The following is a 26,503-nucleotide window of genomic DNA, read 5'->3' as shown; positions in this document are numbered from 1 at the left end:
TAGAATTAGCAATAGCAAAGATTGGCGCGAGAATTATTATACTTTCAATTGAAAAATATTAGGTAAAGAAAGTAAAATTACCTTTGAGGTATCATCGCTCCATCTACCTTACGCAACGTATATCTTCTTGATCTTATATCGTCCATCAGTATTTCATAGGGTGTCAGCTCATATTCGATAGGTGTCCTTGAATAGTTCACTTTCTTTAACTTCACTCCCATCCGTAGTTCACCGATGACTTGCATCCAAAACCGCGCCTGAAATAAAAGTGATAGCAATAAGTAAAAGCAGAATTTTGCTACAATAAAATTTGTAGGCGCAAAAATATTTAATGAAAAAACATTGGTACTTTATGTATTTAACTGCTAAAATAAAGAGTTTGAGCTGTGAAAAGAGTAACAAAAAACCATAAAGAAGGCGAATGAAAAGTAGCAGGATAATAAGTGTGTTCCTATAGATGCCTAAGCGAGAAAAGAATATGAACTAAGTATACTCTGAGCCTAAGCTTTTTAATATGTAACAAATATTTTCTTTTGATACATACTTGTAAGGCTCTCCAAATCCGTCTGTTAGTCTAAGCCGTAAAAGTGAAAACACAAATAAATACTTGAACACGTCAATTATAAATCACATTGTATAATAAATGTTTACAGCTTGTAAGTATACATAAAAATTATCAGACCGAATTGATAGACACCAAAAAAGCCATACTTCGTTTCCTCCTGTTGATAAAAAGCTTTATTGTAATAGTCGTCTCGTATCTATATCGTATCTTATAGCCACGACAAAGTTGTTGAGAGGCCTACAGGCTACAACATTCTAAGCAACTAGTGCCAGGTGTATGCAATAAACATTGTTCGCACGCCTCATATTATAATCTACTTAATTAATTCAGTTCAAAATTCCGAGAGAGCACGCCGCTATTAATATTAACCTAAACATTATTACATGCTTTGCCTTGCGAAATGCATCTGTGTGCAGAGAGTCAGAACTAGGGGATAGGGTTGCCATAAACACCTTCCACAGGCTGCAGACTGCAACACCTTTAATATGGTTTACCGAAATTAAAATCCAGGTATCCAGGGTCCCCAGGCGCGACAGTCACAACTCACAGGTCACATAAGCGCCTACATATTTAACACTTAATTGATTTTTTGCGCTGATCATAAGAAGCTGTGATGGGCCTGATATCTAATTTAAAATCGTTTTGGTGGTACTCGTGTACTTATATGTTTCAGCTCTGCAATATTATCAACTAAATGTATTAAATCACCAGCATTTAGACTAAACAACAACAACAGCAAGTGGCAACCCTACCTTAACGCTTTAAATTCATAGGAACTTAATACTGATTCTAAATATTCATGCATTCCAGAACATTCTCCAGTCGAAACGCTTCTGAAATCAATAATTTACTATCAACCTGTCCGAATCGAGCTGTCATGTTATCAGTTTACGATTTTCGTTATGAACAAGGCCATGATTTACATAAATATTATATTCTAACAACAATAACAATTTACTCCTGATTTATTGAAATATTTGATTGTGCATAGAATTTTGTTCGCAACTTTTAGGGGAACACAGTGAATTATAAAGACGACATATAGTCCGGTTAACGAATGACTCAAAAGAGGGTATAGAGTGCGTGAGCGGGAACCTAAGAGAACCTGCTGGAACTTATTCAGGGTGATCAGGGACAAAACATACTAAAAGTCCTGACGTCTAGGAGGTGAGCCGGAGGGAGGGGAGGGCGACAAAAGTCAATTTTTTTGGTTTTTTGTCAATAACTAAAAAACTATGCGTTGTAGCAAAAAAATATTCTATGACGACATTAAAGCTTATTAAGTTCTCTATAAATTAAATTCTATACACTTTATCCATTCTCATCCGTTTTCGAACTACACGCTCAGGAAAAGTGAAAATTAAGAATTTATTTTTTAATATTCCTTTCTATTTCTGTTTGAATAATAGCTTTATCGCTACTGTGCTTCGTTCAGTGAGTGAGAGGGCCTCACTCACCTTACCCATCGCCTCATCACACCCCTTAAAGTGGCAACGCACCTGTAGCATCCCTGGTGCTGCAGACGTCGCATAGGCATTATGGTAACCATTTTACATCAGGTAGACCATACTCTTGTTTGCCAGCTTAGTTATTTGTATAAAAAACATCATGAATCATCGGGAATGAGCTGACCCCTCAAGAGTGAGGGTGGAAAAATGAAGGTAATATCTTGACGCCAAGAACAATAGACGACTTACCAGCATCTTAGGCTTTACTGAGAACAATATTTTGTCGCTGCAAATAAAATTAGAAAGGAATAACTACATATTGAAAATAAAGTTTTTTTTTAATTTTTACTTTTCCTGAGCGTGTAGTTTTGAAAACGGATGAGAATTTGGAAAAACTGTATAAAATCTAATTTATAGAGAATTTAATAAGCTTTAATGTCGTCATAGAATATTTTTTGCTACAATACATATTTTTTTTAGTTATTGATGAAAAACCAAAAATTTAGACCTTTGTCGCCCTCCCCTCCCTCCGGCTAACCTCCTAGACGTCAGGACATTTCATGTGTTTTGTCCTTAACCACCCTGAATAAGTTTCTGCAGAAATTGCTTAGATTCCAGCTCACGCATTCTACAACCACTTTGTTGACTGAGCTAATAACTCTCCTAAATTTTCACCCTACATCTCACAACTCTACCTGCACAGCCGTCCTACCGTCCTTATCCTTAGGATCAGACTTACCCAGTCACTAAACTGCAGCGTGTCGAGATGCGTCGCGGAGTCCTCAGCGGCGCCGAGATCTCTTGCTCCTCCAACTCGCACCCGCGCGAGGAAGGACGCCAGCTCCAGTGCCTCCGCGACCAGCGCGCGGCACACGGCGCGGTAGTGGCCGGCGGCAGCCTCGCGCGCCAGCCGCCCGCCGCCGCCGCCGCAGTGCCACACACACCGCTGTGGAACAGTATCATGGAGACATAAGTGACGATTCGCATTGGTAGGATGGTAGGAGACTAGCATCACTGCCCAGTGCCCACTGGTCTTGGCAAAGACAAAAATGACGAATGATGATTTCCATTTTGCATTGGTAGGACGTGTTGACAAGTGACAACTAAGGCGAGGCCATAAATGATGATGCCATTGGTAAGACGCCAGCATCGCAGTCTTCGTAAACAACATGAGGACAAATCACAAAGGTGATGATTCGTATTGGTAAGATATGGCAGCATCACTGGACTTGGCAACTAAGACGAGGCCATAAATGATGATTTCCATTGGTAGGACGCTAGCATCACAGTCTTGTAGAGTTGTAGGCGCTGGTACGGACTGAAGAATTGTCTCGCTCTGTTCAGAACACCAAGCTTCTTCGAGCCTAACTAATGATAAGCATTGGTAGGTCGACAGCATCACTGGATTCCATAGAATTAATGGATGTAGAGTAAAAATAACACAATCATATAGTTTCGATTATGAAAATGTGATGCTGGCTGTCCCTAGGCCACTAGTGTATTTTTGTGCAAATCAGAAACGGGTTATAATCTGCAAAAGACATTATCAACTACATAACATGGTAGAGGTCTTACGGAAGTAAAAAAGAAATGCCACTCTTGAGATATGAGGAAAGCGAGGTCCCAAATAGTTAAGATTACAAGACTGATAAGAATCAAGAGATTTCACTAGCCTCAGAGAAATCCTATCTGTAAGCCTATGACGATTACCTAGAAGTAGAGTCCCATTGAAGATATCATTAAAAATCCCAAAGAAATGCCTGTTTACGCGTAAAACGAGATTTAGCCGCGAGCGAGACGCACTATCTCAGATATCAGTTTCGTGACCTGACCCTTTCATACAAATGACGAGATTTTTCTGGAATAGGCCTAGAAAAAAGCTCTTTCATTTATCTACGTGTATCATAACGAGGAAAAAGACTCTGATTAGAATCCGAAGAACTGGAATGGCGTAGCATAAATCATAATAGCTACTATGATGTGAACAGATAGTGATGACGTGCTCAGATGCAACAAGCAAACAATCAATCATTACCGCTGCTCCAGTTTTCCGTTGTCGGAAATCCATTAATAACTTAGTTTTATGCGTTATTCAATATACCGCGACTAAAAGTTAAAATGCATCACTAATAAAAGCGAAAGTTTGTATGTATGTGTAGAGTCTATGTTTGTTAGTTCTTCACGAAAAAACTACTGGACAGTTTAGACTGATACACAAGCTACCTTTTCTCCTTAGAAGTAATTTCATGAGATACTCTATTTACTAGTGTAGTTAATATAACAAATAGATTTTTAATTTCTTAAGAGCCCCATCAACATCCCATCGATATAGCATCGTTTAAAAGCAGTAACTGAACTTCAACAATCTACTTACGGACGGTTTTAACGGTTTCTGTGATTAGGATGAAAATAGATGGAACATTACAAGCTGCTAGGCGATGTTGTAACCGAGTTTTACGGCTACGGTCGACATCAAAATATGACTCGTGTTTTATGAAGCTGACGCGAGTTCCTATCGGCAACGATTATGGTAATTTATTACTCCGAAATAAATGAACGGATAATCAATTACGAAGCCTCGAGCTAGGACTAGGCTGCGCTTGCAAACCTCTTGTTATGCTTAGAAATTTGAATACTAGCAAGGTATACTGATGGGTGAGCATGAGAATTGAGAAGTTAGTGAATGTGCGCTTTTATAATTTCGGACGTGGCGGTAATATCGTGGATGTCCGCGGTAAAACGATAAGTGATAACATAGGGGAACTACTGGTATATTATTCAGTAATGCTTCTAACAATAAACTATACAGGGTGTAACAAAACTAAGTGATAATACTTTAGGGTGTGTACATGTTCCTTGTAGAGAGTTCACTGTGAAAGTACCAGCGCTGAAATACCAAAAATTTTTATTTCATTTTTGTATGGGCGTTAGGCAAGCGCCCCAGAGTCACGAGTTTCCCCATACAAAAGTGAAAAAAATTGGTCTTTCAGCGCTGCTACTTTCACAGTGAACTCTCTACAAGGAAAACATACACATCCTAAAGTTTTATTACTTAGTTTTGTTATACCTTGTAGATTTAACTGATTTATGGCCACTTTTATGTCTTATTTAATAATGCATACTGCTTTATGCTAAGTACTCATATACGGTTTTGCTCGATAGTTTTACTCGAAATCGAGCAAAAACCACCGTGTGGACCGCAAAACTCACAGCTCGAAGGCTCGCATCGAGCCAGTTTGAAGGCTCGAATCGAGCCGGCTTGACAATCTTTTTGGCACTAGTTTTTATTATTCGTAGCTAATTTCCTTCGAACAGGAGTAAAACTATCGGGCAACGCTGAATGTGTGTACCAAAGCCCGAGCTGTGGTTTTTACTCTACATGATTGCTCGATCGAGCAAAACTGTATGTGAGTACTTACACTAAGTGTCATATTCTACATAAAATACCAATCTAATGACACACTGTATTGTTCTTATTGCATTATGCATGTCGCTTATCAATCATTATATCAACAAAATATCTCATTGACGTCATAAAACCACTGTCCAAATGTATTTTCGAACGATTATTTTTGATTTCCGAACCGTAGTGCTATAACTTACTTTGATTGTTATTATCAAACAAATAATTCTTGCTGATATCACACCCCTCAGTATTAAAATTTTATTAGGCAAAGAGATTCTGGCTCTGGAGGTAATAAATAATGAATTTGGAATAATAACAATAATTATATTAATATTTTTTATTCAAGTACTAATATCCCATGTTTCTAGGGAAAAAGTATAAGGTTGAAACTGTTTCTCATAAAATTGGTTTATACGTGGGAGAGCCATGCTTCGGCACGAATGGGCCGGCTCGACCGGAGAAATACCACGTTCTTACAGAAAACCGGCGTGAAACAGCGCTTGCGCTGTGTTTCGCCGAGTGAGTGAGTTTACCGGAGGCCCAATCTCCTACCCTATTCCCTTCCCTACCCTCCCCTATTCCCTTCCCTACCCTCCCCTATCCCCTTCCCTTCTCTACAATCTCCTATTCCCTTCCCTTTCCTTCCTTACCCTCCCCTATTACCCTGTTCCCTCTTAAAAGGCCGGCAACGCACTTTCAGCTCTTCTGATGCTGCGAGTGTCCATGGGCGACGGAAGTTGCTTTCCATCAGGTGACCCGTTTGCTCGTTTGCCCCCTTTATTTCATTAAAAAAAAAAGATGTTGTTAAGTGTTTTCACAACTCCCGTACAAATATTTGTAATCCTATTGCTATGGTTTTACGAGTACTTTAACATGGATTTCCAAGAAACGCTTTCTTACAAGTTATCGTAAAAATGAACAATTCAGCTTCCAAGAAGACCAAAATGGTGCAGGATTACTTGTAACACTACGGTAAAGTACAGCAGGCGACGATAATGTACTTAAATATTATAGCAACAAAAATATTATCCTTATATTGCTAGAAATTATTTAAGTTTTTAAATTTTGTTCAAGCGAATTTAAGCTTGATGATTTTAAATGCAAATCTGCTAGCGCTATATCTGAATTCTGAACAGACCGCATCAAGAATATAATATTAAGCTTTCAAACTAGTAAAAGGTGATGACAAGAAATGAATCTCTATATATTAATACGCAAGCGAAAAACTTGTATCCCTTTTGACAAAAAATGGGGAAACGTAGGTAAATGAAATTTTGCACAGTTATAGTTTATAAATGGTGAAGGAGTGCATCGAGCAAATATTATTTTAAAATTATGCTTTTATCATACATTTTTTAACAAATAAAACATTACACACACTACAACACACACCGGGACCGATGACAGATTTTTGAGTGACAAGCCTATACATACGAATTATATTCTTTTATTTATGGTCGAAGTCTGTTGACAACAAGGTGACAAATTGAAAATGGATTATATTTTTTTTCATTGAATCTTAGATACTATTAGACAATGCTTACACGGCCTGTCTGAGATCAGCTGAGTCCCAGAGACAAGAGTTGAAAAAAAATGTGATAAAGTCAATATTTTTAACGAAATATAGGTAGTAGTCCTAATGTCGTTGAGACTAGGGTCGAATTTCGACCATTGGGCGATTTCTAGTAAGATTAAATCTTTAGAACCGATTAATGATGTGAACGACATAGTAGTAAACGACAAATAAGCGAGTTACCTACTTTTATAGTAATCTGTTTCATTTTAGCATATTTTAGATTTTAATAATATTTTATATTATATAGGTCATTTGCCCTAAAAACATGCTGAGTAGTGAGGATTAATATCACATAGGAGGTCAGTCAATTTCAGTTCGTAACAACCTTAGATTATTAAGTTTAAAAAGTTTCACAAATGATTATATTCAGGCAACTTTACCACAAGAAAAGAATATAAAACTGTCAAACAAACTCTGACCCCAAACCTATATTACCTAGTTACCTACCTATGATACGTTTTACGAGTATTTCCGCCAACGATTCAAAATAGTCCCTGTGGTGACACATGTGTGATACCAGTGAGATAAGGTACTTGAAAGTAATGTTAAATATTAAGCCATATCGGAAGATTTTATTATGACCCGATAGCAGAAAAATAAGGTTAATCGACAACGAGAATTTACGAGCAATTCCTCAGCATCATAATACTATGTACTAAAATCGGTTTTATAGTCTTAGCTGCAACTACAAATAACTACATTGATTAGAAATAAGAAAATTATTCTAATTAACCCATTCGTATTATAAGCGGCACTGCAAACATTGCATCTATTTAAATTTTAAATATAATATAATCATCTCCAAAGTCCCAACGGTTACAACAACTTATCGAGTTCAGCTCTAGAATTTAGAAAACCAAGAGGTATAAAGGGGATTCCTTTATACCTCTAAATATTTTTATACATATTATACTTTAATCCAGTAGCAACAAGGATTTTAGATTATCGTTACTATCGCAGTATTATCATTCTACTTGCTTACAAATCATGTTTAGCGATACGTGTGTATCTTTTTAGAATTAGAAATCTCTCTTTAGCATTTTCAGTTGACTCAAACTCAAACTCAAGTTTGAGTTTGAGTCAACTGAAATCTTAATATTGTACTCATCACCAACCAAACTGGTTTCTTAATATTGTACTCATTGCTTCATCAATTTTTTTTTTTGCATTTCAAACAACAAATGCGCATGTGTTTTTCACACCACGAAGCACAACTAGCTACTTAAATATTGATGGCCTCGGTGTACTTCAGTGATCCACTTCACAGTACACTCCATAATAAACTTCAAATGAAAGTGTCTTAGCAGCTTTCGTGAAAAAGATAATGATATCCAGTCTAGTTTTAATTCAAAAACTAGACTGGATATCATTATTAACACACAAAGTAACTCTCCTTTAAGATTATAAGGTTTTTTGTAATTGTCGCTAAATCTTTCAAGTTAAGGACAAAATGAACCTAAAGCAACGACAAGAAACCGCCAGCACTAACACGATTACGTAGTAAAGCTTATTATAATTAAATAATTTTAAATATCTTACAGCGAAGACAAGCAGGCAAGCCTTTTTTTAAACACTCGCTGATGATAATGAAGAGCTCGTAAAAACAAATAAAAAACGAAATCTGTTGTGGTATTACACAATTAATATTCGAATAAGCAAATATGTAAATAAGAGAATATAAAGTTACGTTAGAGTTAACGCATACGTCAGGGAGCACGATGATCGTAATTCCTTCATAATCGATGGAGTGAAAGTCCATACACCCAGTGGACAGTGACGAAACTGACATAACATGGGACATTCAATAGGACCGGGACACATTGGGACCGCATTTCACAGGAATACAATTCCTAAGAGTAATTTTAAAGCTGTAAGTAGTAAATATAACAATCGCAAGAGATGATTATGAGTAAAACATTATATTTCTGTCGTTTCAGTCACCTTTAATGATAACTTAAAAATATAATAACTAGAATTGGCAAAAATTCCTTTACATAACTTGGCACTGTTTTCGTAACAAAGAATAGGCTGGCTTTATATTATTTTCTTAATTGGTGATAAAATATAGATTATATTAAAATCTATTTCAAAACTTCAAATTTGCGGCTTATTTCATAACGTAATATTTAAATAAACCAGCTTGTTAAGAAATAATAATACAAAACAACTAATAAACTTTAGCTATAAATTAAAAAAAAAAACAATCTAGAAAATTTTGCATTTAAATGTGGACTTAGGTGACTATGTATTTTTTTGGTTATATAAGCGAACACTTACTTAAACGAGCTCAAAACTTATTTCTATCATGCTTTCACGTCTAAGATTCATAAAAAATACTCTACAGATAAATAATAATCTAAAATGATCAAAAATAAGCCATCAAACCTACTGTATCTACAGCTTAAGCGGTCTATTTATTTGATTGAAGATGACACCTCTTCAGAAGTGAAAGTCACCCTTAAATGGAAGTCCCCATTAAAAATAATCAAAGTCCCACCACAGATTACTGAACACGTAGCAGCGGTGTCGCAACTCGAAGCTTTTTTACTGATTTTATTTAAATGGAAGTCGTTATAATATTTGTTATTTAGCCGTACTTTGAACTTTTATTTATTTCGACAACATCATCAGTTTAAAACGTTTTTGATGTTCAACTTTAAATTACTACTGAAAGTAGGAAAGACATTTGGAATGAACAGGTTCGTATATCGATCGTTTTAAACAAATCGAAAATAGATTATTTAAGAGCTTTTGCCTTATATTTAAAAGATGCCACAATGCAATTAACAGCGAGAAGAAATTATCATCAACAGTAAAGTCTCTTTTTAGGCTCACCTCAATAACATCCTTAAGCATAAACAGTCGAACGGGCCTCTTCCTCCGCGGCGCTGGCTCTGAGTCTCTTTCTATGCCCTCATCATCAGTATCAGCTCGACCACCCTCCGACGTCTCCGACTCCTCCGACAGTACTCCACACTCCTCATCGTCCTCTGTAACAATTGATTCACGATTGAAATCCATACTAATATTATAAATGCCAAAGTGTGTCTGTATATCTGTCTGTTACCTCTTCAAGCCCAAACCGCTGAACCGATTTTTCTGTTTGGTATGGAGATACTTTGAGTCCCAGGAAAGTATATAGGAACTTTTTATCTCGGAAAAATGTACAGTTCCCGCGCAATAAACTAATTTAAAAAGAACAATCAACTTTTCCATTTCAGCAAGTTAAGTCGCACTTTATTCACACGGAGTTCGAAATAGACCTAAGCGGCGACAAAATATAATAAAATTAGTGCCATTTAGTAAATCAATCACAGCCTACACCCCATGCATACATAACCTCAGGCCTTATGGGATCATGACAGCATGAATATTGAAGTAGCCAGCAATTAAACACGAGATAGAACAATCTCTTAGATACAAGCTGATAAAATAATTAATACACAGTGTGGAACGTCAGTCAGAAGTCAGAACTCAGAACACAATGGTTTGAATGATTGTCAGCTGAGGTGACAAGGGCTGCCGATTTTGAAGACTTTGAATAAGTATTGCATGAACAATGTCCAGTATTTTTAACAAATTTCTAAAAAGGAGGACGTTTTATAGTTTTTTTTAATAATATTATGTTATATCGACTAAGGACGCAAAAAATTAATGCAGTATGAACAGATTTATCCCTAAGTTCTCCTCAAATTTTATTTTCTTTAAATTATCTGTTGTATCGTATCCTCTTTTCAGGTTTATCCAGGTTCATTATAAATTATAGTCGTAGGCACAGGTTCTTCTTGCATATATTTTTAATCTGTTAATGTGGCGACTTCTATATAATAGGTAAAATGACTTTATAATATTGCAAGCATTACTCAATTTTCACATTAGGAAGAAATGATTATATTTATACCGTTCCGTAGTTTTGCGATTTGACAGCCTTGATTTTAATGACTTTATCCAAGAGACCTTGATGACCACGTGTGGTCCGCTTACGGAGCAAGAGCTTCGGTCAATCGGTCACGCCGTCACGCTCTGTTGCGACTAGGCCCCCTTCACATTAAACGATACGAATTTTGAATAACATGAACTGGATAAGTAAGAATTTTCCCATGGTATTTAATGCCTTTACGATGGCTATCAATTCGTTACCACGGCCAATCCATAAAATTATAAAGAAAACTAATATCGTTCCAAAAATAAATCTTATCAAAACTAACTAATTTTCATACCCACTTATAAATTCCATATATATTGATATGGTAAAACTTATAGAAGAATCAGAAGAATCAACAACAGCAATCGGGCGTCGTAAAGTGGATCTAACAAGACTATTGACATAGGCGCAACAGGACGACAATCAACAGTTGCACAAGCGCTTTGTGTCCCCCGCGCCGCACCAGATAAATCGCCGACGTCCACGCCGACCGACGACGGTCACGGTGTAGGCGACAGATTAATGGCCCCAATTAATGGCTGCCATTATCACTCGACTATCATGCACACTATTACTCAAATTGGCATTTCGCTATTGTGTTCCCGTGTAATGAAAACTAATATGACATCCAAAACAGATCACGTTCGTTATATTTGGAGTGAAACCGAAATGAGTGATATGATAAATATGAGCAGATTTGTTATAGTCTTCCACATTTCTCATTAGGGACGGCTTAAAAAATTATACTTTTTTCTACTTTTCTGTTTTGGGTATCCGGTGAAAGGAAAAAGGTTTTGTTTTTCGCTCTTAGATTATTCCTAACATATCTTCCTTAGTCTGCAAAACAATCTACATAGGTACAAGCTATGTTTATGAGTACGTCTGCAAAGGTCAGAGGTTCCTCAATATATTTGCTTTCTAGTTCGCCGTGCCTCGATTATTTGACTCCGCTAAACTTATCCGAGAAGTTATTGATCTGCAATATTCCGCGCCGCCTTATATTGAGTTACCCAACTAAAATGTTTATAAACGACTGGCGCCAGTGGCCGTTATGTCAATAACAAATACGACTTGCATTTGGAACAATGTTTAAGGAAACCACAAATGCATTATTAGTAATGCTGTCCCCCTCTTTATTAGTCATTTACATTTTGCTTAGATTTCTGCTACGTTTCCTTATTGATTTAGGTTACGGAAGCAGTACCGATTCTTTGGGTACTTTTGCCCAAATAATTGGTACTGCTTCCGTAACCTAAATTAAGTGTTTCGTTTTGGGCCCGCTCCAAATTTTTAAGCCACTTTTAGTAATAAAAGTCGTAGTTCAAATGCTACTGTGCGTGTTCAGTATTAACTTGTACCTTGTAAACGAAAACACAACTGAGCTAACGACTCCAACGCTAACCGTACACGCAGGCAAGCAAATGAAGATGACAACGGTGATAATTGCCCAACGTATGGTAAAACGCATATTGTTTATAAGTTATTACCTGAGCTCCCGTTAGGACTCATGGGAACACGTATAACGACTCAACGGTTAACAGCTATCTCTCCCACGAGAGAATCTATCAACGTAACTATTACCTGATGGGTATTCTGCCATTGATAGTAATTGTTTTACTGTACTCGCGAAAATTGCCGTAAACTTGCAATAAACAATTTGCTAGGACGGAAAAAAACTGCATTGTGCGAATTCCAACGACGCCGATCGTAAAATTGGTGACCAGTGTAAAACTTTTTCAATTCCGTGACCACTTGTTTCCACTGTTGCATAACCAAATTGAATTTTAAGTTATATAGAAACTTTTCTAGACATCAGTGGAAGACCATAACACAGTGTATTGTGTAATACAACTACAACTAATTCTATTTTAAGAACATCATCGATGTTTTTATTGCCGACTGCTAAAAGACTTTGGCAACGAATTCCTTTTAAAGGTTTGTTATTCTGCAGTCATTCCATTTTAAAATCTAAACGTTTGTATTCTAAATATGAATATAAAAGCCTTGTCAATGACCTAAAGTATGTTAAGTTTCACGACACAGTTACTTCTGTGTCCAATCTAAAAATATAAAATGTTTTATTAATAGACATTGAATGCATAAAAAATAACATAGATAGGAACCCAATACCCTTATCGTTAGAGTGACAAGTTGATAATTAAGCCCAACGTATTAAACAATCATCCGTTAATAAGGCAAACCGCATTTCTATGATAATTAGGAATTTCTTGTGTGTGAAGATCTTTCTACTTTAAATTCAAATAAAAACTTTTAAAATTTAAATCGAATGTATAGTATTTAACGTCTTTTCTGATTAATATAATACATGTGACTTGAAAACTTTTAGAACAACTTGAGAATGTGATCTCACATTTAAAGGAAAAGATAACTATTTAACCCGACGAAACTTTATAACTTAAAAAATATATCCTTTTAACTTTTTTGAACATTACTAAAATGAACAAGCCTTAAAAGGTTGAAGCGAAATTTTTCCTTTGCGGCTTGTAAACTTCAAAGAAATTGTATCAAGGACCGTCGCAAGATTCGAGATTTTATCCAATCCTGCGCATAACGTTAACATTTACGTAGTTAGTCACTACGTAAATGTTGAAATATGTTCTAGCTAATTACTGCTTTTAAAATACAGCCTGGATACAGACCAACGTACAGACGGACAGACATCGATCGTTTTTAACATTCCGTACCCAATACGGAACTCTTTTTCCATAATTATTAAGATAGCTTAGAAAGTAGTTTCTATATTCAACATTTTATTTGTAGCTGTAATAATGAAAATGATATAATATTAAACAGATATAAATTAAATCACGGGAATCACTTATTCGCTAAATTAAATTTACTTAGCTCTATAATAAATTATATATCCACATCTGTTTATAGCGTAGGAAGTAATTAAAATCAAATTTTATGGGGCTAACAAAGTAAGCACTGACCACGTCATGTGTGGTAACAATTATCTCCGGGATAACAGAACTTCGCTGGAAACGACCACACTCAAAATGATTATGGCTTTACGTAGGGATGCTAATTCAAAAATTATACTAGCTCTAAGCAAACATAATATTTATACTTCATGAAATTAGAATAGCTAGGAAAATACTATTGAAGTAACACCTTTCAAACCTCACGAGCTTAATAAGTACAACTCGTATACGTGGGAGAGCCATGCTTCGGCACGAATGGGCCGGCTCGACCGGAGAAATACCACGTTCTCACAGAAAACCGGCGTGAAACTGCGCTTGCGCTGTGTTTCGCCGAGTGAGTGAGTTTACCGGAGGCCCAATCCCCTACCCTATTCCCTTCCCTACCCTCCCCTATTCCCTTCCCTTCCCATCCCTACCCTCCCCTATTACCCTATTCCCTCTTAAAAGGACGGCAACGCACCTGCAGCTCTTCTGATGCTCCAAGTGTCCATGGGCGACGGAAGTCGCTATCCATCAGGTGACCCGTTTGCTCGTTTGCCCCCTTATTTCATAAAAAAAACTTAACATGGAAAGCAGCTAAAATAAACAGCAAATAAAATAGCCGTAATTATTTACAAGGGATTAAAAACCGCACCCGAACAGAAGTTACTAATTCCATATACCTAAACACGACATAATATTAAGTCATATAGTGCCTAATAAGAGTACAAGAAAATATTTATAGATTAGATACTGATTACAATAATTACGGGTTACGTCAGAAATATATTGAAGCAACTTTTACTTCCACTCAATTATCACCAGTGACTAGGAGAGTAAAAAAGCGGCTAAATTAGGAAATGAAAATCTCTCCCGGCATGAGAAGGAAGCGGTAGTTATTAAGTATAGCCACTGTCAACACTCAGCACATCTAAAACACTATGTAACAAGCAGTAAATCATTATATTTTTAGTTAATAATAATTAGAATTGTGAAATTTACAATGAAGCTATGAATCACATCAAATCTAAAACGATGAGACTATTAAAACTGAGAACCTTAATACTATAGACCCATATCTTATATATATATATATTCAAGAAAGAAATTCAAGAGTGAAGTTATAAAAATATTAAAAAATGATACTTAATTAAAGAAAAAAAAAAAAAGAGGAATGAATTTGCATAAACATGTTGTATGTACAAACCTTACATGCGGTACCCTAGTGGTATTTTTCACTGATCCCAAGACTTCGTGTCGTAGGGCTAGGGTGCCGCACATGCACACACACATACACACTTACTTGCACACAAACACACACACACACACATTATATTAATATAATTAATTAGCTAAGACAAAAATATTTTACATTTTATTAAAACCACAATACTGGGAGTTGACTAGCTTATTAAATAGTAACCATGTCAAGACCTTATTGTGTCGATAATAACGATGACGGTCTTCTAATTTTTAATGAAATAGTTTTTATTATAATGTTAAATACATAGCACTACAATTTGACAAACAATGTAATACCTGTTACTGGCCATACTAAGTGTCACATGTTTATATAAAGTGTCAATAAAGAAAATAAAAAAAAAAATAAAAAAAAAATATATATATATATATATATATATATATATATATATATATATATATATATATATATATATATATATATATATATATATATATATATATATATATATATAAAAGAAAGTCGTGTTTGTTACAACACTTATAACTCGAGAACGGCTGGACCGATTGCCATGGTTTTTGATTTGTTGGATTTGTTTCCGTCCCGAATAGCAGAATACATCTTGGAGCTTATGGCCTGGTTGCTGAGACAGACAGACAGAAGACATCATGTGTGCGTTCAGAAATTTATTTTTTGTAAAATGTCTACACAGTTCAGGTACTGTTATATTTGTTTGTTTTAGACATTAATTTTCGGAAATTATTTAAGTATTAATTATTTAATTTTTAACTCCCGAAAATAATACCTAAGATTTATTCTACAGTAAAAACATAAAATCATCGGAAAGGAACGGAATTTAGGGAATAAAATTTTGTTGGTTAAGGTTGGTAAAGATTAAGGAAAAAAATCTATAGGTTAACAAAAGTGTAAATGTCTTTTTATAGGTTGTCTATGATTTTTCTTGATAAGCTATTCATACGTAGTGGTTATATACTCTTTGAGCTATTGTCTATGTCTCGAAAGTTCAGGCACTATTATTATATTTGGTGGTTTTATGCGAGTGCACATTTTAATAACGCACACGCACACGTACACGTACACGCACACGCACACGCACACGCACACGCACACGCACACGCACACGCACACGCACACGCACACGCACACGCACACGCACACGCACACGCACACGCGCACGCGCACATTAATAATCTTCAAAGTGCAAGAAGAAATGGTTCAAGTATTGATTTGAATCGAGCAGCGTGCTTTATGGCGAAACACTAGAATTACATTTTCCTTCGGTTTTCCTTCCTGGCGCTATAACTCCAGAACGTACGAACCGATTTCCACGGTTTTGCATTCGTTGGAAAGGTCTCGGGCTCCGTGAGGTGTATAGAAAAAAAAAGTCAGAGAAAAGCAGGAAAATAGGGAAAAATAATTTTATGGCAAAACAACGTTTGCCGGGACAGCTAGTTATCTCATAAATTGGTATAGGTATAAACAACACAGAAACTCAGTTTTCAATAACATAACCTGCTATTACTCTGCAATGTAAAGAAGACACAATATCGTGTAGTTTGTGTTATGTTTGAATAATAATAGAACATTGTAACACAGCAATTTTACATAATTTCGGTAGCAACATAGCCTAAAACAATAGACAAGTAAGCCCACACATGCAGACTATGCGTCACATTCTCGCATATATGTCGCGCTGGTGACGAAATCTCATCAAGATTCAGGACACCCAAGATTAAGATAATCAACAAATTTGGCAATGCATTCATAGTTCATGCTAATAGCATACATATTATATTATATGTATTAGGTTACGTCCTATTCCTGTAACAGCTCTACTGTATATATATAAAAATGGATCTTCAATTGTGTTAGTAACGCTATAACTCGATAACGGCTGAACCGAATTGGGTAATTTTAGTCTTAAAATAATCCTTGAAGCTCAGGGAAGGTTTTAAAGTGACACAAAGTTTACCGGCAGAGCTAGTAGCTTATAAAATTCCTTTCTATCAAATATAGACATTCAAAGAGAAATGCAATTAATAAAAAGATTATAAATTGTTAAAGTTTATCGAATTAAACATGTTACAAAGGCATTTGCAATTGTTTACACGTAAAATTTAACGGACCATTCAAAACTCGCCGCGAAATCAGCCAAACATCAACTTGTTAAGATAAACATTCTAAAAACGTTTTACCCGCGCATAAAGAAAACGATACGATACGAAAATAGAACTACCAAAGAAATATTCAAATTTTACTAAGCAGCAGGAGCAATTCCAAATCTTAGCTCCCCTGATCTGAATTTTAAAAAATTCTTAAAATAGGACCGAACATTAACGACAATAACAAGAGTAAATCAGCAGTCTTTCGACTCTCTCAATCGACACTTAATTTGAATCAGAACAATAAATCGTAGCACAAATTATACCAAACAACACCTCGCTCGGTGTTTAAAAATACGATTCGGTATAAACGTGTAATTTGTGAATAATACAAAGGCTCATAACCACGACTCGTGTGATAACTAATAATGATGTCCGGTCTATTACTCTCGGCTCCGTCGATTTCTCTGGGTCAATGGCAACGTTATTGTTTCCATTTCTCAGACCTTAACGGGCTCGGTTTTATTTTATGCGATTCACTTTATTAGCAATATCTTTCATCAGTTGCTCTCTGTTATTAAGATAAGTTAGCTGGTCGACTGTACGGAGCCGTGGGAAAATCGTGTAGATCGCCAGATCTGCATACGTAGGCAACGATAAAAGAATCGAGTCAACTTTCTTCTTTTTTGTGTTCCTCCTGACCTTGCCATTGTGTTGGTCTTGCGGATACCTTTGTTGATTTGGACAATGGACATCTTTCGGACCCCCTAACTCTTATTTTAATAAATGTCAATTTCTTTATTGTTAGCGACTGAAATAGAATTTTATTTCATAAATTCCTATGTAATTGGTAAGTTGGTTAATTAATATTTTAATTACTTAGCAACTTTTCAAATACATACCATTATCCTTTACACAAGATAATATTACGCACGGCGTAATCCAAATAACATTTTCTAAAATTTTATATGTATATTTCGTACACACAAAAATCATATTCTTTAGAGTTAAGAGACTCGTTTAGGGGGTCTTAAATTTGATAATAATGCTGCATAAGCATAACAACGTTACTTTCGAACTTAAAAATTGAATTCGTGACCATCAAACTCAATACCATCAATACTTTCTATCGTAACAATAACAAAAGTTGCATATCAACTGTCCACTTCAAATCAAACGATAATATTGGCAATGAAATAAACAATGGTCCATCAGGTGAGATGGGTGTCGTGCGATACGTCCGATCACCTGCCTCAGGTATTGGAGATTGACCTGTACACACTGACACACTGACCCAATATTTAGGATCTCTGATAACCGGTTACGAACTCACACGAGATAAACCACCATTCAAAACAAATAAAAAGTGAGAGGCACTAAAAGTTTAGGTTTTACGGAATTTGTGAAAGGATGTATCATGTGTAAAGTTTTATTGCTGTTGACTGTTTGCTGAAATGAACAGTGTTTGTCTAACCAGAATTAATATTGTATGACTCGAGCTAAGTTGAGCACAGAAACATGATGGTGTTGGTAACGATGATGATGAACACGATAGTAATGCAATAGCGCCTTAATATTCTGTTTCTCAATTACGCTCTAATTAATAATACCATATCAAATTAAATATCGCTATAAAATACAAACGTTTCGCTTTAAGTACCATGTAGTAGCAACATTACAAGCAATTTCCAAATACTCTACAATTTTTCTACCAAAATTATACGTTCAGAGCTAGTTGTAACAAGCTTATTTAAATAGATAATGAGACTTAATTATTCAATTTAAAGTGAACAATATTTTAAGCGTTCAAAATAAAATTTAAATAGAAAGCAAATTAAACTAAACTTGAATATAAATTAATCTAAGACAATATTAGGAAGCTAGAAAGTGTTATGTTATATCCAATTAATTATTTTCAATTAGAGTATGGATACGACGAGATGTAAAAAAAGAAGATTCAGCTGCAAGTTCTAATATTATGCATACTAGCATAATATTAGAACTTGCAGCTGAAACTTTTCTTCGCTCTGCAGCCAGAGCGTGCATGTTTGGAGGGAATAAGCAACGTATAGCAGACGTCGTTACATATTGCAACAAATTGCTTCAACAGGTGCATTGCAGATCGGCATAAAATTACGAGCGATATCAAACGGTAAACTTTCCGGTCCCAGCGATTATAACGCAATAAATTCGTAAACGTCCGAGGAGTTTCTTCCGCGACTCCGCGAACATGCAGCTAAAGTCGGTATTGAAACATCGATTGCCGCAAAAAGCACGTCGAAAGCAGAAAATATGACAACTCAATTTAGATTGAACGTGAGAGTTAGAAAGGGTGGTGAAATGCAGGCGGAACGGATTGTCTCATTGCATTGTGAGCTAACACGGTGGGAGGCGCCCCGGTCGGCGCGGGGACCGCCGGTGGGGCAGAGGTCGCTAATAAACCACGAGACCTAAAATGTCATACGCCACATTATAATGGTCAATTGTGAGCATAACGATGTTGACACGCGACAATGTCGGGAGAAAGTTTAAATTAACAACATAATTCCGTGTTGTTCGAGGGCTGGATTAAATAAATGTTTGCGCTAGACCTTATTTACATTCGTAATAATAGTAAAGCGTTATGACACTAGGAACACGGCAACACTACGTGTCGGCTTTATTTATTGATTAAAATTAACTATACCTTAGTTTACTACCCGCTTACTAGTTGACTATTAATTAAATATCGAAACGTTTGCCTTGAAAAATCAAATGTTCGGTTTACCCCTGAGTACTCAAAACAAAATCGATGATTAAGGCGGGGGGGGGGGGGGGGGGGGGATCAATCTCAATCCAAAACCTTAACCTTGCACACAACCAAAGACCAAGCTTATACGCATCGCAATAAGATTCATTTTAGCTTAGCATAAAACTGTAGTGACTAGGGGCGGATCTTCTCTATTTTTCATGTTTTTTTTTTAAATATCTTTGGAAATAAACATTAAGAAACAAAATTGTTCGGTTCAGAAGATTTTAATATAGATTTACTAACAATTTATTCAGATAAAATGTATAATTTCCCTAGTTAATACTTATATTTTGATGAAATGGATTTTTGTCGGAGGTGAGTTTGTAAATTAATTACAGCCAAAGTATTACGTAAAATGTTTATGGTTTAAGGTATTTTAAATATTGTGCTTCTCTTCTACATCTCATATTTTTTACATTTTTGTTATTATATTGGAACTAGGTAAACCGGGAGTCACGGAATAACAAATTGGGGTTTATCCTCGCCTTAAGTAGGTATATTTCTTTTACTCATTGCCCCTTGCAAGTTTTCACCTAAAATATTCTAGATTACAGTACACCATTAGCGCCTATTCTCAATATCAAACATAATGACCGGAAATCGCACGGTTTGCCAAGATCCGGAACGCATCGAGTATGTAAATGTGGGGATCTTCTCGCTATTGTTGTTGATAAGAGATTTGTAAGGTTCAACTTACGAGTACCTACCTGTGGCTAGTGTTGCACTTCCTCCCTCATTAGCAGCTTACACAACCATTATGTTATCTAAATTGCAATACCCTCAATTCTCAAACAAATAGAATTTTGCAACTACTAATTTGCTACTTAACTGTTTAAGTATCTGTGAAAATTGTCTGCGGCTCTGATTGAGTTCATTACAAAACGTAAAGAGAATGGTTTCCAGATTTTTATGAATTGTAATCCCTCGATCGCGGATTTTTGGAAATCTATTGTTATTCTATTGTTATCGCGGTCGGATTTGACCGCTTAGGGCTTGACGGGAAAGGTTAAATACGTTTCGTTTATTAATTATAAAAGTAATTATTAAATATCATTCATTCTTTGGTTAAGTTTTGTATTTATTAAAACTAGAGATCGCCCAATGGTCGAAATTCGACCTTAATTTCAACGATATTAGGACTACTACCTATATTTTGTAAAAAAAAATTGACTTTATCATATATTTTTTCAACTCTTGTCTCTGGGACTCAGCTAATCTCAGACTAGCCGTGTAAGCATTGTCTAATAGTATCTAAGATTCAATAAAAAAAAACTATAATCCATTTTCAATTTGTCAACTTGTTGTCAACAGACTTCAACCATAAATAAAAAAGTATAATTCGTATGTACATGTTTATCACTCAAAAATCTGTCATCTTCTTGAGTGTGCGTTGTGTAGTGTGTGTAATGTTTTATTTGTTAAAAAAATGTATGATAAAAGCATAATTTCAAAATAATATTAGCTCGATGCACTCCTTCACCATATAAACTATAACTGTGCAAAATTTCATTCACCTACGTTTCCGCATTTTTCGTCAAAAGGGACACAAAGTTTTTCGCTTGCGTAATATTAATATCTATATATTAATACGTGAGAGAAAAACTTTGTGACCCTTTTTACGAAAAATGGGGTAACATAGGTGCATGAAATTTCGCACAGTTATAGTTTATATGGTGAAGGAGTGCATTGAGCTAATATTATTTTAAAATGATGCTTTTACCATATATATTTTTAACAAATAAAACGTTACACACACAACGACACTACTACTAGGAAAAATGACAGATTTTTGAGTGACAAGCCTATACATACGAATTATACTCTTTTTTTTTATGGTTGAAGTCTGTTGACAACAAGTTGACAAATTGAAAATGGATTTTTGTTTTTTTATTTCATTTTAGATACTATTAGACAATGCTTAAACGGCCAGTCTGAGATCAGCTGAGTCCCAGAGACAAGAATTGAAAAAAACTATGATGAAGTCAATTGGGCGATCTCTAGTATAGATTATTGAAATAATAAAAATAAACAAAACATTACGGGCATTTGGCATACTTATACAATCTACATAAAGAGAGCAGACTATAAAAGCACCAAATTGTTCACTCCATGCTACAAATATTAAAAACTGACTCCATGTTAATATTAAATTACACGGTCAAAGCAATTTATTTTTACGTGAACCTAACGGTAATGGAAAAGGTAATGATCACAGAAATGCCTTTTTGCACGCACGCCCGTTCATCTGAATCGCAGCGAGAGCTAAATAAACACAAATCAATTTACTGGAAAAAGGCCTTTAAATTGAATCGGAAAACGAAATCACCACGCTGGCAATTACATTTGCTACAAATTAACAACTGGCATCAATTGGAAATACAGTATCTACCGTATGATCTTAATTCGAGCCAGCTCTAGCTACCATCTCATCAAATATTTCACACGGAAAAAATGATTCATATTCTCCAATTTCACAGAAACTAGCCAGATAACGATTGTATAAATTTGTAGAAATAGAGAAACATACGAAAACTACGGTTTTATGAAAACGTATTGAATCGTGGGAGACCAATTTGATTTGGTCGGTCGGTTTGTATCCATCGTCGAGCAATCTAATCGATATGAAAAACCGATGTTCGCTCATGACGGACAATTTGGCTTTGATGGATAGGTCCTGGAGAAAGTAACATGAAATTGAACGGAATTTCTGTCACGTGTTATTAAAATGGTCATATTATATTGCTTATAGCGAAAATCTTTAAGACTCTTCTGTGTAACTACCTCATAACCATTTGTAATTTGTAACTGCTTAGCTGCGTCATAAAATGCTAACTTTGACATTACAAACAACTATTTCATGTTTAGAAGGAAATTTAAACATCTGCGTTTTTCGAGAACTACACTCACTTACTAAATTAACACATCAATCCCCAAGCGGCAGCCGGCTGCCGCATAACAATAATTGAAAATCTATTGTGTCTGCGATACGCACGATAGAGGCGTTAAGGGCACAAAAATCTTGTAAAAGAATCAGGCTGCGATTTTAACTTCAAAAAATAACAAATTACGGACGGTGACGGTTTCAGATCATAATAATTAATATTATGAAATTTCGGGAAAGAGGGATCTTACCAGCAATATTCTTAGGCACCATCATAGTGACAAGCCTCTTCAGTTTGAATGAGCGCAGAGCTCGACTTCTTCGCACGGTACACTGTTGCGTTTGACAGCGATAGCTCTCTCCAGGTAGGATGAGATGAGCCGCTGCTACACTTTTACCGAAGGTTGCATTATAATAACGCATAACTGGGCTTGACAGTGATGGCTCAACTCACCAGCGATGTTCCCCGACGTCATCTCAGTGATGAGTCCCTCCAGGTCGGGCGAGATGAGCCGCTCCTCGTCCTCACCGTGCGTGTAGTCAAGCGCGTGGTACACCACCATCGCTAGGTTCACCACCAACTGCAAACAAAGAATATTGAAGTTAAAGATTATGTTATTGGTATTCTATAAGGAGGAAGACGAGCTCACGTTCTGGCCAAGTCAAAACTTAATGTGTGCTAGTACCGGATAGGTGCCGACCTATTATAATATTTTAATTCATCGTTTTGTCCTTTATAGAACTTGGATCTAATAACATTTATGTTTTTCATAAAATTGATTTTGTATGCATTTCTTATTGCATTCAATATTCGCAACATTTACAGTGCAACCAACACCATCCACGAATGATCATAAGCTTTAGAGACATTTTGCAACGTATTCGTTGCCAGATTCCATTTGATTTGTGACACACAAACCGATATTTGTAATTAAACAATTAATAGATGCGCAGATTCCGTAGGCATTGACCTGTTTAGAATCGGTGTGGTGTGATTGTGCAACGCGAACAATGGATCGGCAGCCGTTCCAAACCGTGCCTCCGATACTCGATAGTTATGCTGGGTGCATCCTCCCACTGTGGTGGAAGTGGAAGAAGAACTAACATTCCAAAATAATTGATTGCAAAGAAATGACGGGTCTCTGATTTAGATATATTGTAGAATATAGTGAGTATTGACACTATATAAAGATAAATCGCCTAAAGTAGCTGTCGACGCGGCCGCCACATTTTTTGAACTCTGAACCGCTACGTTAAAATTTAGCTATTTTTAACACGTTTCAATTTTGTTATTTCTAATCGATGTGATTTCAATGCATTTAGGAGATATCATAAAAAACTTACATAGATGACATACACTTTTGCTGTTGGTGAGATATCTGGACTGGGTCGATGGCCAAAACTGTATAAGTGTTCGATTAAAATAGCAAAATTAGTATAAAATTAATATGTTACATAGTAAGTAGTTAAGTACACTGCACACATAATAACGAGCAGGCTGCCTTCTGTCACGAATTTATAAATATTATGTACAGTTCATAACTTGGACCAAGCTATAGCTGTTAATGAGTCACTCAGTCACAAATCACAGGTACTTGACGGCACGCGTAATATTTAATCCCACCAAAACATTAAATGTAAAAAGAAGTCTTTTTTTTTAAGAAGAATTTAATTAAGTTTCTTTGTTAACTTTGTTAACACTATTTTTCCTTTTGTACGTAAAATAATTATTATCAAGTCGAAACTCATTTTTAATGTTCTTGCAAAGCCACAAACATTAAAATCTTTTCTTTTATTTAATAAAGTTATATTATACTTTTCATTTTTTAGGTTTCCTTGCCCAAAGGATGAAAACGGGAGCCTATTCCTAATGAGTCTAGACTTCGCTGTCTGTCTGTCGTCCGTCCGTGTGTCACGAGGCTAGATCTCGAGAACCGCAACAACTAGATATTTTAATTTTTTACAAATTATGTACTTTTATTGCCGCTATAAAATCTAATAGTCCAACTAAAATAAAATAAATGATTAATCGGGGGTCTCACACAACAAACACGTTTTTTTGCCCTTTTTTGCTCTATATCCATAATGGTAAAAGTAAGGTTTTTGAAAATTTCAGAAAATACTTTATTGTATTTCAACTTTAATAATAAGTAATAAAAAGTACATAAACTTGTGATTTAAGGGGGGCTCCCATACAAATTTACGGTAGGGAACCCTATGTACGCCAGTCCGACTCGCACTTGGCCAGTTTCATAATTTTCCCTTTCATTGTGGATAATGACCTACCTTGTTGCCAAATTTCAAGGTTCTAACTCTGCTAGAAGTACCTTAGAATTTTGATGATCTGTCAGTCAGTGAGTGACAAAATGTAGTAACTTTGATCATCCGTAACTATTAAACTATTTATCAAAATGTTATGTAATTTGGAGTTTAAGCTAGTTTTAATACTTGCTCCTAGTCACCGAAATTTTAAATCCCTAGCTTTGTTAACATCGAAGATAAAGGGGGTGTGAAAAAGCCGCGAACCGCTTCGAGAAAAGTATGCTACGGCCGTGCCTTTGCTAAAAAGCTTGGCTGGAGCACTGCCGTGCTCCCAGATTACAAAGCAAACATTTGCATTATTATTTTTTTTACACAAAAAGTATCAGTTCTGAGGTTTTTCTTTCTTCAATTGACTAGCTGATAGCTATATTTACTTTTATTAATATTTAATTTTATACCTACGTTATTATTATACAACCAAACCTCTAACCTCTAAACAAAATTGGTGCTTCATTGAAAAGTGATTGAGAGTTTTAAGAGCACGCTGTTTACAAAAATAATTTTACATGAAAGGTAAAAGACCTTAAGTAGCGTATTAAAAAAATCAAAAAAACTTTTAAAACAGTTTAGGGGAAAAGTCGTGACGGAGGTCTTGAGATAGTAAAAGTTTATAAAAATGACAATGATAATAGTAATTTGAAAATATTTTATGGCAAATAACAAAATTGGATAGTTTGAGGTTCAACATTTTTAAAATAAATAGTGCGCACGAAAAGCTTCTAAGGCCGGTATAAATAGTCAGTACTCAAGAGGCATCTCGGTCTCAAGACACGGTTCAGGCTCTGTGATTGGTTGGCTGTCAAAATTTGGACCAATCACAGAGCCCAACCGCGTCTTGAGACCGGGTCGCATCTTAAGTACTGACTATTTATACCGGCCTAAGACACAATAATATACTTCCTACAAAAACATCATCTTGTGCCTAATTTGGTAATCACTAGATACCTTTGAGAGGAAATAGTGGCCTTGTTTTTTGACCTACTGCTTCTGTTATTTTTCTACTAATCCACGGTAGCTAATACATCCTACCGAAATACACACACACAGCAGCATTGTATGCAAATGCGTACAATATGATGACGGTTGTGTAAATGTACGCAACTGAAGGCGCTCAATCACAACCAGCTCTACGTTCTGCAACTCTACACAAACAATACAAATCAGATAGTAGCTAAATTACCTCATACAATTTTGGTCAAAAATACGATCGGAAGAATAACTAAGAAAGCGCACACCAAGAAACAATTTTATTTGTACTTACGCACACACATAAATAAAACTACGCTACTTCGCGGTATAGTGTGTTACGATAGCAAAATTTGACTTTATAATAATTTACTT

The 26,503-nt window shown here is 35.7% G+C and overlaps 1 protein-coding gene across 5 annotated transcripts in view; it reads right to left on the bottom strand.

Annotated features, from left to right (window-relative positions):
• LOC121733452 (protein spire) overlaps positions 1-26,503 on the bottom strand; it is a 142,663-nt gene that overhangs the window by 36,453 nt on the left and 79,707 nt on the right. For 3 of the 5 annotated variants that reach the window (XM_042123718.1, XM_042123726.1, XM_042123744.1), the window contains exons 3-7: positions 23,295-23,421; positions 9,831-9,985; positions 2,753-2,959; positions 545-574; positions 82-257 (exon numbers count right to left, since the gene is read on the bottom strand). In XM_042123718.1, coding sequence (XP_041979652.1) covers positions 82-257; positions 545-574; positions 2,753-2,959; positions 9,831-9,985; positions 23,295-23,421 — 695 coding nt within the window. The remainder of the gene's footprint in view (positions 1-81; positions 258-544; positions 575-2,752; positions 2,960-9,830; positions 9,986-23,294; positions 23,422-26,503) is intronic. The other 2 variants (XM_042123735.1, XM_042123746.1) reach the window with 1 other exon arrangement.

This window comes from Aricia agestis, chromosome 1 (genome assembly GCF_905147365.1).
Source record: "Aricia agestis chromosome 1, ilAriAges1.1, whole genome shotgun sequence".
NCBI classification, from domain to species: domain Eukaryota; kingdom Metazoa; phylum Arthropoda; class Insecta; order Lepidoptera; family Lycaenidae; genus Aricia; species Aricia agestis.
The sequence above is the reverse complement of the archived record's forward strand: the minus strand, read 5'-3'. Positions and strand labels throughout refer to the sequence as shown.